The sequence below is a fragment of the Brassica napus genome, chromosome C3 (genome assembly GCF_020379485.1).
Source record: "Brassica napus cultivar Da-Ae chromosome C3, Da-Ae, whole genome shotgun sequence".
Lineage (NCBI taxonomy): Eukaryota > Viridiplantae > Streptophyta > Magnoliopsida > Brassicales > Brassicaceae > Brassica > Brassica napus.
Genome location: NC_063446.1, coordinates 51,787,856 through 51,800,221, shown reverse-complemented (window position 1 = coordinate 51,800,221; position 12,366 = coordinate 51,787,856). Strand labels below are relative to the sequence as shown.

The 12,366-nt window shown below is 45.9% G+C and overlaps 1 protein-coding gene and 1 non-coding gene across 2 annotated transcripts; one reads left to right on the top strand and one right to left on the bottom strand.

Moving 5' to 3' along the window:
• Window positions 1–3,509: 3,509 nt before the first annotated feature.
• On the bottom strand, window positions 3,510–3,616 carry LOC125584776. The gene has a single exon (XR_007321685.1). It is a non-coding gene; the product is annotated as a small nucleolar RNA R71 (small nucleolar RNA).
• A 685-nt stretch (window positions 3,617–4,301) lies between these two features.
• Window positions 4,302–10,201, top strand: LOC125583161. The gene is made up of 7 exons (XM_048749758.1): window positions 4,302–5,817; window positions 6,211–8,023; window positions 8,128–8,364; window positions 8,518–8,588; window positions 8,747–8,830; window positions 9,383–9,393; window positions 9,506–10,201. Exons 1-7 carry the CDS (start codon window positions 4,302–4,304, stop codon window positions 10,199–10,201), a joined length of 4,428 nt encoding a protein of 1,475 aa, XP_048605715.1.
• The last annotated feature ends 2,165 nt before the right edge of the window (window positions 10,202–12,366 follow it).

Sequence of the window (12,366 nt, the reverse complement as noted above, 5' to 3'; positions counted from 1 at the left end):
AGCCACCAGAAAGTCGTTCATAACTTCCCCCCTTGATCTCTCCCAAAACCGCCTCTTTATGGCCTTCACACAACCATGGGTCTTGGATTGGGAATCCGACCAACTCTCTATATTTTCTGGATTCTTTGTGTTTCAGGGTGTAGAAGTAAGCCCTGTTGTGCCTGCAAAGGCACGGACTTGCCTGCCTTTTATAGAAGAAGGGGTGGTTACTTTTTAACCATTGCATCCCTTCGGTTTCAATCCTGGCCATTGATTTAATCAATGGTCCAGATCACACCCTTTCGCCTCTGGCAGTTACCAGACGTCCTAGAACTGTCAAACCACTCCTGGACATGTCCAAAGCAAGCCCACATGGATTGCCCATGCTCCTGGCTCAATCCCAAGAGCCCACCAGCCCATCGGCACACACGGGTCACCCATATGGCCCGGCCACTGTCCAGACCCGGCCCAACTGCCCATGACTTGAACACTCAGTCCAGCTGAGTTGAGCTGATCCCCAGCTGTCCCAGCTGAGTGAGCTAGACCATCCAGCTCAGGGAGCTGACCTACACTTCAGTGAGCTACATCGAGCTGCACTACACTTCACCTAGCTGGTCGAGCTTGCTTACTGCATCGCCCAGCTGTTATACACTGTGTCCAGCTTGCTTCCTTTATCTTCTTCAATCCTTCTAAGTCCCTTGGTCAATTTCCAGACCTAGACTTAGTTTTCTCATGATCCATTCTGATCACTCACTTCATCGAGCTTCACCTGGATCTTGTCCAGCTACCAGCTCGCTTGTCCAGCTCCTTTGAGCTTGTCTCCTTCTTGGATTAGCTATGCCTTAGCTTCCTGATGCCCTTAACCTTACTTCCAGGCTATAACACGCTTGGCTTTGGGCCATATGACCATACTGGTGCATTTCCACGCACCGCAGTCCGTCCGGACGATCCTATCCAGAATCGGGGACATGACAGGTGACCAGTGAGAAACAAAAGAATAGACCACCAGTGGATGCGAAACATTCATTATGTTGCCTCTCCCTCGCAACTCCATCACCTTGTATGTAAAAAAAACAAATAATAATAATAATAATATATATAAACACACGCCACTGGAAAGGTTGAGCAAGGAGTTAGTACCAATTTTTGAGGAGTAGGCAAGAGAAGTCAAGAACTGAAGAACAGTCCTACGGTTGATCCGGAGGAGAGAACAACTGCATCCGTGAAGCAGAAACGAGTAAGGGCTGTGGACATCAATGGATCCATCCTCTCCTACTATTTTGCGCGATATCCTGCATCCACTTAAATTTAGTGTCCCCTAAACACTCTTAGCTCCACCATGAAATAGCATGTTCCTTACCTAGCCCGTTTACCCTGAATAGTGCCTCTGATGAGAAGCTCACGCTGTTCTTAATTGACTTTAAGGAGTTCTGTCTCGATAGTGTACCCTTTTTCAGGTATGAGATACAGAGTATGGAGCTGATTTTTGAACAGCGATCGTGGGTGTTCTGGTAAGGGTGTGTGGCCTGAGTCTACAGCTTGTATGGTTCAGAGATGTGTGGTAAGAGTATGGTTATTGAGGTCAAGCGAGTTTCCACTCTTTCAAACCATTCTCCCTGTTCTTGAGGCTTGGCCTTGTTCGAGGACAAACAAGGATTTAAGTCTAGGAGAAGTGATATATGGTGTTTTTAATACCATTATATGTGTTCTTTGAGTTAATTCTCAGTCCTAATTCGTGCTTATTTGATATCATTCCAGGTTTGGAGCAGGTGAAAGAGTGAAGAAGAGAGTGCCATGAAGGAAGAAGTCATTTTGGAATATCTAACGCAGAACAGTCAGTCGGATCAATCCGAAGGTTGTTCCCAAAGAGAGCAAGCGACTGACTGTTCCCGACTATTAAGGAAACCTCCAAGATTTCAGGGGTTTGCCCTAGATTTTCTCTCCTTTCTCTTTACCACTGGCGCCTCCATATAAAAAACCTATGCTATCATTTCTAAGGGGGGACGCTAGTTTTACAAGAGACCGAGAACTATTTTGGATTTAGCTACTTGTAAAGGAGAATGCTACATCTCTCACTTTCACGAGAAGATCATCCTGAACCCTTGTCTTTCTACTTTATTTTAAATGCAGTATTATTCAGAAATCATGTATGTATCATCTTGCTTTATGATTGAGTAGTCGGCTAAGCTTGCTTAGGGTTTTAGGGTGTCAATCGCATGAGCTAAACGCAAATAAGTGATTTTAACTGTTCTTTATTCATATTGTTCTTACTGCTTGCATTGAATTGATCACTTAATGTTCGATCTCTAGTTTAATCACCTAGCTAACTGCTTAGGAGATAAATTGACATATATTGAATGAGCTTCATATCCCTAATCAGCGAGAGTAGATATTAGGGTATTAAGTGAACTAATCGGACCTGATCTCTAAGGCTTGCTATCGCGTCTTGTTCCAAGTGAGAGTTTAGGACTCAAGACCGATCAGCAAAGGGAACAAGTCCACGATAGTGGATTGTTCTAGCCGAGTGATCCGAGTTCTAGACTGCACCTCATTGCACTTGAATAGTTGTTTGGTTCCGCATTGACACCCAATGAACAACCCTAAGCCGGCTTTCATTTAAATCGAATTTGAATCTCTAGGTATTTTAGTTACTTGCGTCACCATTGATTTTAAAACCCCGCTTGTTTCCCAGCTTAATATTGAACTCAAAAGAGTAAAGAGTAAACTGGTCCTCTGGATTGAATCTCAAATATTACAATTACCACTGTTGACTTGACAGTAGCAAGGATTCATTTTTAGTGTATCAAGTTTTGGCGCCGTTGCCGGGGAGACCATGATTTTTACCTTTATTTTTCGGTTTAATATTTAGTCTGAGATATCTAACTTGCTTTTAATTCTTTGTTGGAACAGATGATCCAATTGCATGACCAGTAGACATACTCGGAGCAACGCACAAGGACCACTACATCAACTGACCAACGACGAACTCGCAAGATTAGAAAGACAGAACCGTCAACAGCCGAGAACAACCGACACCAACATGGGTGATCACGGCAATCAGGATGACCTCACTGCTGCATTGGCAATCATTCAACAACAAATGCAGACTCAGCAACAACATATGTTGCAGATGCAGCAGACCATCCAAAATCAGCAACTAGCTGCTCAAGAAGCAGCCGAGAACGCCGCGCGAGAAGAACGTGGTGCTCCTATTGGGGAGCGGAACCTTCCGCGGAACTTCGCTCCCCAATGAGATCAAACCTGCACTGATAAGTCTGGTACAGAAGAGCACGTTCAGCGGTCTCACTACTCACATCCCGATGGACCACATCGAAGCCTTTGAGAGAATCTGCAATTTCTCTCGCTCTAACGGAGTGCCACCAGACTATGTCAAGTGCACGCTGTTCCCATTGTCTCTTGAAGGGAAAGCTTCTCGCTGGCTCCAATCTCTGCCAACCAGCTCTCTTACCTCATGGGACCAGGTCCGATCAGCGTTCCTGAGCCACTTCTACACGAAGTCTAAAACCGCGGCTCTACGGCACATGATCTCAAATTTCAAGCAGAAGACTGATGAACCTTTTCATGAAGCTTGGGAGAGGTACAAGGAGTACCAGAGAGAGTGCCCGCACCATGGGTTTGACAATGACTATATATTGGAGGTGTTCTATGATGGAGTGAGCTATGAGTTTCGAAACACCCTTGATTCTTCGAGTAATGGAGATTTCATGACTCAAACCACACCTGGTGCATTCGAGCTGATTGAGAACAGGGCTTCAAGTTCACTAAACAAGAACAAAGAGCATGACCGCTCGAAGAGTGTGAACAGCATAGATGATCTCGCTGCAAAGGTGGACCAACTGCTGAAGGGAAACCAAAGCCAAGTGTTCATAATGGAAGAAGCAGCTCCTGAGAAGAGTGCCGATGACCTGGCATTTGATGCTGAAATATCAGGAGACGATCAGCAAGAGGTGAGCTACGTGAATGGGCAAGGATGGCAGCTTAAAAACTACCATCCAAACCCTAACGTGAGGAACAGCCCACAGCTTTTCTGGCCTAAGCAAGACAAACAAGCTGATCCTGCACAGAGTAACCGAGGTCAGTATGTCGGGTATAAAAAGAACTACTAACCCCGGACATATGTTCTAAGCCAACCGCAGAACAATCCACCTCAGATGCAGAAACACCAGAACACTCAGCCAGCGACCTCCGCTCTTGTCGCTGTTCTGCAAGATGAGACAAAAGCTATGTTGCAGTAGCTGCTCCAAGGACAACAGCTCCAAGGGAAGGCTCTAAACCAGGTTACTACCGAAATCAATACCAGAATGACCAATATGTTCAGCGATTTGAGCACCAAGTACGAAAATGTCGCGAGCCATATGAGACACATGGACATTCAAATTGCTCAGACTACTGAGAGCGTCAAGAGGCAACAAGGTACTCTACCTGGAAAACCCGACAAAAACCCTAAAGAGTGCAATGCGGTTGAGTTGAGAAGTGGAAAGCAACTGTCGGAACCGGTAAAGAAGAGGTTCACTGCGGCTGAGAAGGGGAAGCAGAAAGAGTCGAAACTACCACCAGCCGATACCCCGGCAGCTGAGAAGGAGACGGAACCAACAGTTGGAACCAATTCGCCAGGACCAGAACAACCAGCTGAGGCTGTCCGCCCGATCCCAGAGCCTGTTCCTGCTCGCGAATACAATCCCAAACTCCCTTATCCTGTTCCAGCAAAGGCTACTCGTAAGGACCGAGAGGAGATGAAGTACAGAAAGATACTAAAGGAGCTAACCGTCCGACTCCCCTTGATGGATGCGATCCAGATGATGCCCTCCATGCGCAGCTTTATGAAGGGATTGATCTCAGGAAAAATATCAGAGGAGAGCGAACTCATGACTGTCTCTAAGGAGTGCATCGCAGTGCTTCAAAACATGCAGATAAAGAAGCGAGGATACCCTGTCAAGTTCGTCCTATCTATCCAGATTGGGAAGACAGTTTTCTCATGCTCCTTGGTTGATCTGGGATCCAGCGTAAACCTCATGCCCTACTCTGTAGCCCGACGTCTGGGATACACGCATTTCAAACCAACTAGGATGTCCTTGGTGTTTGCGGATAGATCAGTTAAGTCCCCGGTTGGTTTTCTAGAGGATCTCCAAGTAAAAGTCGGGAACACCTCTGTTCCAGCAGACTTCGTAGTTCTAGAGCTGGAAGAGGAATCCAAAGATCCTCTCATTTTAGGAAGATCATTCCTATGTACAGTTGGAGCCATCATTGATGTGCGGCAAGGGAAGATTGATCTCAATCTGGGAAACATAGTCATGCAGTTCAAGATGGATGAGCTGCTGAAGAAGCAGATGCTGGATGGACAGACCTTCGAGGTGGATGAAGGGATTGATCCGCTGCAACCTCGCGACGGGATGATCGAGGAGATTCCTACAGAAGATCCACTTGAGCTTACACTAGTAAGAGCTGAGGCCGAGCAGAGTGTCGAGAACATTGACGCATACGGGTATGCTAAGATGCTTGACTCCGCAAGGAGTATGGGAAGAATGGTGGCGAGTCTAAGTCTGGGGGAAGAAAGCAACAAGGAAGAGAACACTCCAACTGGAGCGACCCCTTTACCGAACTCGCCGAACCTACCTGATGATCCCTGGAGTGAGTTGAAGGCTCCCAAGGTTGAGCTAAAACCCCTTCCCAAGGGGCTCATGTACGCTTTCTTAGGTCCGAATTTCACTTATCCTGTCATTGTGAACGCTGAACTCAAAAATGTGGAAACTGTATTGCTTTTGTGTGAGCTTAGGAAGTACCGTAAGGCATTAGGATATTCACTAGCTGACAAACCTGGCATCTCACCTGATTTATGCATGCATAGAATACACCTAGAAGATGAATCAATGACTTCTGTTGAACATCAGAGGAGGTTAAACCCGAATCTAAAAGATGTTGTTAAGAAAGAGATAATGAAACTTCTTGAAGCGGGTGTGATCTATGCCATATCTGATAGTAAGTGGGTTAGCCCTGTTCATGTAGTACCTAAGAAAGGTGGGATCACTGTTATCACAAATGAAAAGAATGAATTGATCGCTACTAGAACAGTGATAGGACATCGCATGTGCATTGATTTCTGAAAATTAAATGCAGCCACTAGAAAGGATCACTTTCCACTTCCCTTCATTGATCAAATTCTTGAGAGATTGGCTAACCACCCATATTACTGCTTTTTAGATGGTTATTCAGGTTTCTTTCAGATCCCTATCCATCCGGACGATCAGGAGAAGACGACGTTTAGATGCCCATACGGGACATACGCATACAGGAGAATGCCATTCGGCCTGTACAATGCGCCAGCAACATTTCAGCGCTGCATGATGTCGATCTTTACTGACCTGATTGAAGACATTATGGAGGTTTTCAGGGACGATTTCAGTGTCTATGGAAGCTCCTTTAGTGTCTGTTTGTCAAACTTGTGCATGGTACTCAAAAGGTGTGAGGAGAAACATCTGGTGCTAAATTGGGAGAAGTGCCACTTCATGGTCAGAGATGGGATTGTTCTAGGGCATAAGATCTCCGAGAAAGGCATTGAGGTAGATAAGGCAAAGGTCGAGGTGATGATGAGCTTGCAGCCACCAACAACTGTGAAAGCTATCAGAAGCTTCTTGGGTCACGCAGGGTTTTACAGGTGGTTCATCCAGGATTTCTCAAAAATAGCGAGACCACTCACCAGACTGCTCTGCAAGGAGATCAAGTTTGATTTCGACAGCGAGTGCTTAGCTGTGTTCCATACGATCAAAGGAGCTCTAGTCAGCGCACCTGTTGTACAACCGCCATACTGGGATCTCCCTTTTGAGAGCATGACTGATGCTAGCGATTTTGCAGTTGGAGCAGTTCTTGGGCAGCGCAAGGACAAGAAACTTCATGTGATCTATTACGCAAGAAAAACCATGGATGAAGCTCAATGCAGATACGCTACGACTGAGAAGGAAATCCTGGCTATTGTTTTTTCATTCGAGAAGTTCAGATCCTACCTGGTGGGATCAAAAGTGATTGTGCACACAGACCATGCTGCTCTTAAGTACTTGCTCACAAAGAAGGATGAAAAACCGAGGTTGTTGAGGTGGATTCTTCTTCTTCAAGAATTTGATTTCGAGATAAAAGACAAAAAGGGACTCGAGAATGGGGTTGCAGACCACTTGTCCAGAATGAAGATTGAGGACGACACAGCTCTTGATGAAGAACACACAGTAGAACACGTCAACACGATTGGTCTGCGCTTTGCGGAACAACCCCTGAGCATAACATTCGATTGTTCTCGCGTACCGGAACAACCAGTAGCCGCGATCCAAAAGCAGTACTCTCACCTCCCCTGGTTTGCTGAGATTGCGAACTTCCTAGCTGCTGAAAAGGAACCACTTAAGTTCACTGGAAATGAGAAGAGGAAATTCTTAAGAGAGGCGAGGCAGTATGGTTGGGATGAACCGTACTTGTACAAACATTGCAAGGATGGCATATTCAGAAGGTGTGTTCCAGAGGCAGAAATTCCAGGGATTCTATATCATTTCCATGATTCCTCTTATGCAGGACACTTCGCCACATTCAAAACGGTTTCCAAAATCCTCCAAGCAGGTTTCTGGTGGCCAACTATGTTCAGAGATGCTCATGCCTACATAGCTCGAAGCGATGCATGCCAGCGACTTGGGAACATCAGCAAAAGGAATGAAATGCCTCAGAATTATATTTTAGAAGTTGAGGTGTTCGACTGTTGGGGAGTCGACTTCATGGGACCATTCCCTCCGTATTTCAAGAACGAGTACATCATGGTCGCCATTGACTATGTCTCCAAGTGGGTAGAAGCAGTGGCGAGTCCCACTAATGATGCAAAAGTGGTGACTAAGATGTTCAGCTCCATCATCTTTCCGAGATTTGGGATGCCTAGAGTGGTCATTAGCGATGGCGGAACACACTTCATCAACAAGGCATTTCAGGGCATGTTGAAGAAGAATGGGGTGAAACACAAGGTGGCTACCGCTTATCACCCCAGACGAGTGGACAGGTTGAAATTTCCAACTGGGAAGTCAAGAACATTCTACAGAAAACTGTCAATACCTCGCATAAGGACTGGTCGCTTAAGCTGGACGATGCTCTCTGGGCCTACAGAACAGCCTACAAAATGCCGCTAGGAACCACCCCCTATCACCTGGTCTACGGTAAGGCTTGTCATCTTCCTATCGAGCTCGAATACAAGGCTGCATGGGCAGTCAAGTTACTGAATTTCGACATCAAGCCAGCAACTGAGAGGCGCATGATCCAAGTCCATGAGCTGGAAGAGCTAAGGCACCTCGCCTATGAGAGTTCCAAAATTTATAAGGAGAAGACTAAAGCCTACCATGACAAGTGAATCATTGCCAGACGTTTCGAACCAAACGATAAGGTCTTGCTCTTCAACTCCAGACTTAGGCTGTTCCCAGGCCAGCTGAAATCTAGATGGTCCGGACCCTTCACTGTTAAGGAAGTTCGCCCTTATTGAGCTGTTGTTTTACTGGACAGAAAGGGAGACGAGTTCGTCGTCAATGGTCAGCGCATCAAGCATTACCTTGCTGACTCCACTATCGCAGAGGGTGAAGAAATTCCCCTAAGCGATCCCCCATCAGCCTGATCGGTTGAGCCAAGTCAAGCTAATGACTTTAACTAAGCGCTTGGTGGGAGGCAACCCACTGGTGAGTGTATATATTGTTTTCTATAGTCTATTTTATCTCTTTTCAAATTTAGTTTGCAGGTCAAAAACAAGAAAAACTGAACACTTCAGTCAGAACAACCGAAGGACTGTTCTTCTGGTGGAACAACCCATCGCATGTTCCAGGTAAGTGTTCCGGACCCAAAAACAATTAAAAAAAAAAAAGAGAGATAATGGAGAGCGGTTAGGGTTTCGCCTATTTATGGCCCCACCCTTCCACTTTCCCTTTTAACTCAACCGTACACTCCTCCCTCTCTTGCGATTTTGAAGCCATCACCAAAACTTAATTTCTCACTCTTTTTAAGTGGTTCTTGCTTCTAATCCAATTGGATTTTCGAGTTCTCTCTGTTTTTGCAGTCCATTTTCTCTGATTATCATGGTAAGAGGCTCGGCAATCAAAACACAATCGTGATTTCGGTTTGAAAAGCTCACCCTTCTAAACCGCTTTGATAGTTCGATTCTTGTTAGAAATAGCTTGATCCGAAATTCCCTTTTGCTGTTAGGGTTGATTTTAGAAGTTGAACTTTTGTCTCTTAGCCCTAGAAAATTGCGGTTTCATTACCCCTTTGTTTGAGCAAGTTTCGATTTAGACAAAATGTTGCATCTTGATATACATTGCTCATATGAATTGTGATTGTGAAAAGTTGAAATGGTCTGATTTGGCGAGTTGATGTTCAGGTTTGTTGAAGGCGGGTTGCTTAGAAGGAAAAAGGAATAGTTCCTAAAACAGGATTAGTTTGATTCCTTTTCTTCTATGCAACCGAGGATGGAACTAATGAAAAACTTTTGTTTGCCTTGCAGATGCCTCCACGCACCAGGCAATCGGCCAATAGAACAAGGAAGACGAACAACACGGCCCCACAGCGAGCACAACAACCAACCTCCGCCTCTTACCCATGGCCGCGAGAACAGGAGGACGAGCCAATCAATCTCGATGACCCTACGCTTTTATATTTCAATTGCGAAGGGTGGGACAAGGAGACAACTAGTCGGTACAACACTCTCCTCAAGGCCGAGATACTACCTACCCGTTTTTGCCACGCCGAGACTCTCGTTGAGCTCGGTATCGATGAGGATGTGTTCGAGACGCTGCAAGCGATGGGGATCCCTCCCTTTTGTTACGCTACGCACAAGCTCTACCCTGACCTTGTCCGCCAAGTGCTCGCCACTGCCACCATCAGCTATGAGGACTTCTCTGCTCCTTCCTACGCCAACTGCTCCTTCTCATTCATGGCTGATGGAGAGTATTGCTCACTGTCCCTCGACAAACTCAAGGAAATCTTTGAGATCGCGAATGAGCCGAGAGTGGTAGCAGTGGCGAAAAATTTCTCCCCATCAAACACCTTCTGGGACTTCATCGCGAATGGGAACTTCACACCTGGCAAAGCCTACCAGTCGCAGATCAGGAACCCGACACTTAGAGTCATTGCAAAGATCATTTCAAACCTCCTGTTCGCCAAGGATCAGACTTCCAAAGTGACAAACGGGGAGCTGTAAACCCTGTATGCAGGTATTGAGGATGAGATCCGCGCTTCAGGGTCTGGCATTCCAATTCAGAAGGTCAAGACGAACCCAGGCTTTCATTTCATCACCAAGCTTTGCGAGATGAGGCTCTGTCTGATGCACGTCACGAACAAGAAGGACATAAGCGGTAGCTTGCTCACACCGCTCTTCAAGCATTTCGGCATTGATCTCAGCAAATACAAGGTGTACACGGAGATTCAGTACCTCGACATCAAGTACCTTATGGTGTGCCACATCATGCGAGATGAGGATACCTACAGCTTCTTCGACAAGGAGGGTACCCAGCTGTTCACCAAGCTGCCTCACCCCGAGATCACCAGGCTCAGCGTGTTCGACAACATACGCTTCCTCCCACCACCCGAGCTCCTATACACTGATCCTCGTGCTGCTGCACCTAACGCGGATATGGAGGATGTCGAGGACATTACCCTAGAAGTTGACCCATCATACGACCTCGGAGAGCTGGCGGATGTGACAGATGATCAGGCTTACCGACGCTGGATGGTTGACTCACAGCGGAAGAACAACAGTCTTATGCGGCGGATTCTCCATCTCGTTACCGGCGGCTGCATTGGCGGAAGTAACCAGCGACAGTCACCAGCAGAGCAGACTCCACGATCGTACTGTCCAGGAAAGGCGCCTATGGGAACATGCACTTCAACTGAGGAGGTTCATCGCTCGCGCAACAGACGTTCGTTTGATCCGGCCGAGAGCGGCGAGTCCGACTGAGTCCGCAAGGACTATTCTCTATCTATTGTTCTATCCATCTGAACTCTTTATTTTTATGCTTTGTGTTGTTATTTGGCTGACGTCGATTGGGTTTCACACCAGGGATGGTGTAAATTAAGTCTGGGGGAAGCACTTGTTGTGTGCTGATACTCTATGTCTTTATTTCTGAGTCAGTCCCTATGTCATTTGGATGTTTTATTGAGTCAGTTTAGGATCGAGTCAGCTAAAACTTTTGTGGGAATTAGGACCTTCTGTTGTGATAATCTTTTAACCACCTCGTGCTCTAACTTTCTTATCCAGTGACCTTAGCAGTGATGAAAGACCCACACTTGGACCTGGAACACCCCTGACTTATCTCATTTGATTCTCCAGAAGCTCTCAACCGATCAAGTTACACTAGGTAGACTCAACTCCACCTAACCTGAACCTAATCTTGACTGAAATTCTTCTTGTTATGGTCACTAGATCAGGGAAACGAGACTTACACTCAGGACTTCTTACTCCTTTTACCAATCTTGCTGATCCTGAGTGGCTAGCTCATCTTTAGCTAGTTCCCACCTTGCGCCTAAGCCTTTATTTTTACCCTCATGCAATCTGTTTTTTAGTGCAATATGTGCAGATATGTGCAAAAGGGTCGGAGAGGAAATGATCGACGCAGCCTCTTACTCGTTAATGCCATACACTCAGAGAAGAGAGATCAAGCATGAAGAGAACAGTCGATGAGACCATGCTCTAAAAAGAGAACAGTCTATGAGTGCATGTTCTAACCAGAGGCATGAAGAGAACAGTCGATGAGACCATGCTCTAACAAGAGAATAGTCTATTAGTGCATGTTCGAACCAGAGGAACAATGGTGACCAGTGAGAAACAAAAGAATAGACCACCAGTGGCTGCGACACATTCATTTTGTTGCCTCTCCCTCGCAATCCCATCACCTTGTATGTAAAAAAAATAAATAATAATAATATATATAAACACACGCCCCTGGGAAGGTTGAGCAAGGAGTTGGTACCAATTTTTGAGGAGTAGGCAAGGGAAGTCAAGAACTGAAGAACAGTCCAACGGTTGATCTGAAGGAGAGAACAACTGCACCCGTGAAGTAGAAACGAGAAAGGGCTGTGGACATCAATGAATCCGTCATCTCCTACTATTTTACGCGATATCCTGCATCCACTTAAATTTGGTAGCCTCTAAACACTCTTAGCTTCACCATTAAATAGTATGTTCCTTACCTAGCCCGTCTACCCTGAATAATGCATGTGATGAGAAGCTCACGCTGTTCTTAATTGAATTTAAGGAGTTCTGTCTCGATAGTGTACCCTTTTTCAGGTATGAGATACGGAGTATGGAGCTGATTTTCGAACAGCGATCGTGGGTGTTCTGGTAAGGGTGTGTGGTCTGAGTATACA

Coding starts and splice junctions, on each gene's coding strand:
- LOC125583161 (XM_048749758.1), top strand. CDS start 4,302: ATGACCAATATGTTCAGCGATTTGAGCACCAAGTACGAAAATGTCGCG. Junction 8,365..8,517: donor ACTAAAGCCTACCATGACAA/GTGAATCATTGC, acceptor TTTACTGGACAG/AAAGGGAGACGAGTTCGTCG. Junction 8,589..8,746: donor TGACTCCACTATCGCAGAGG/GTGAAGAAATTC, acceptor TTTAGTTTGCAG/GTCAAAAACAAGAAAAACTG.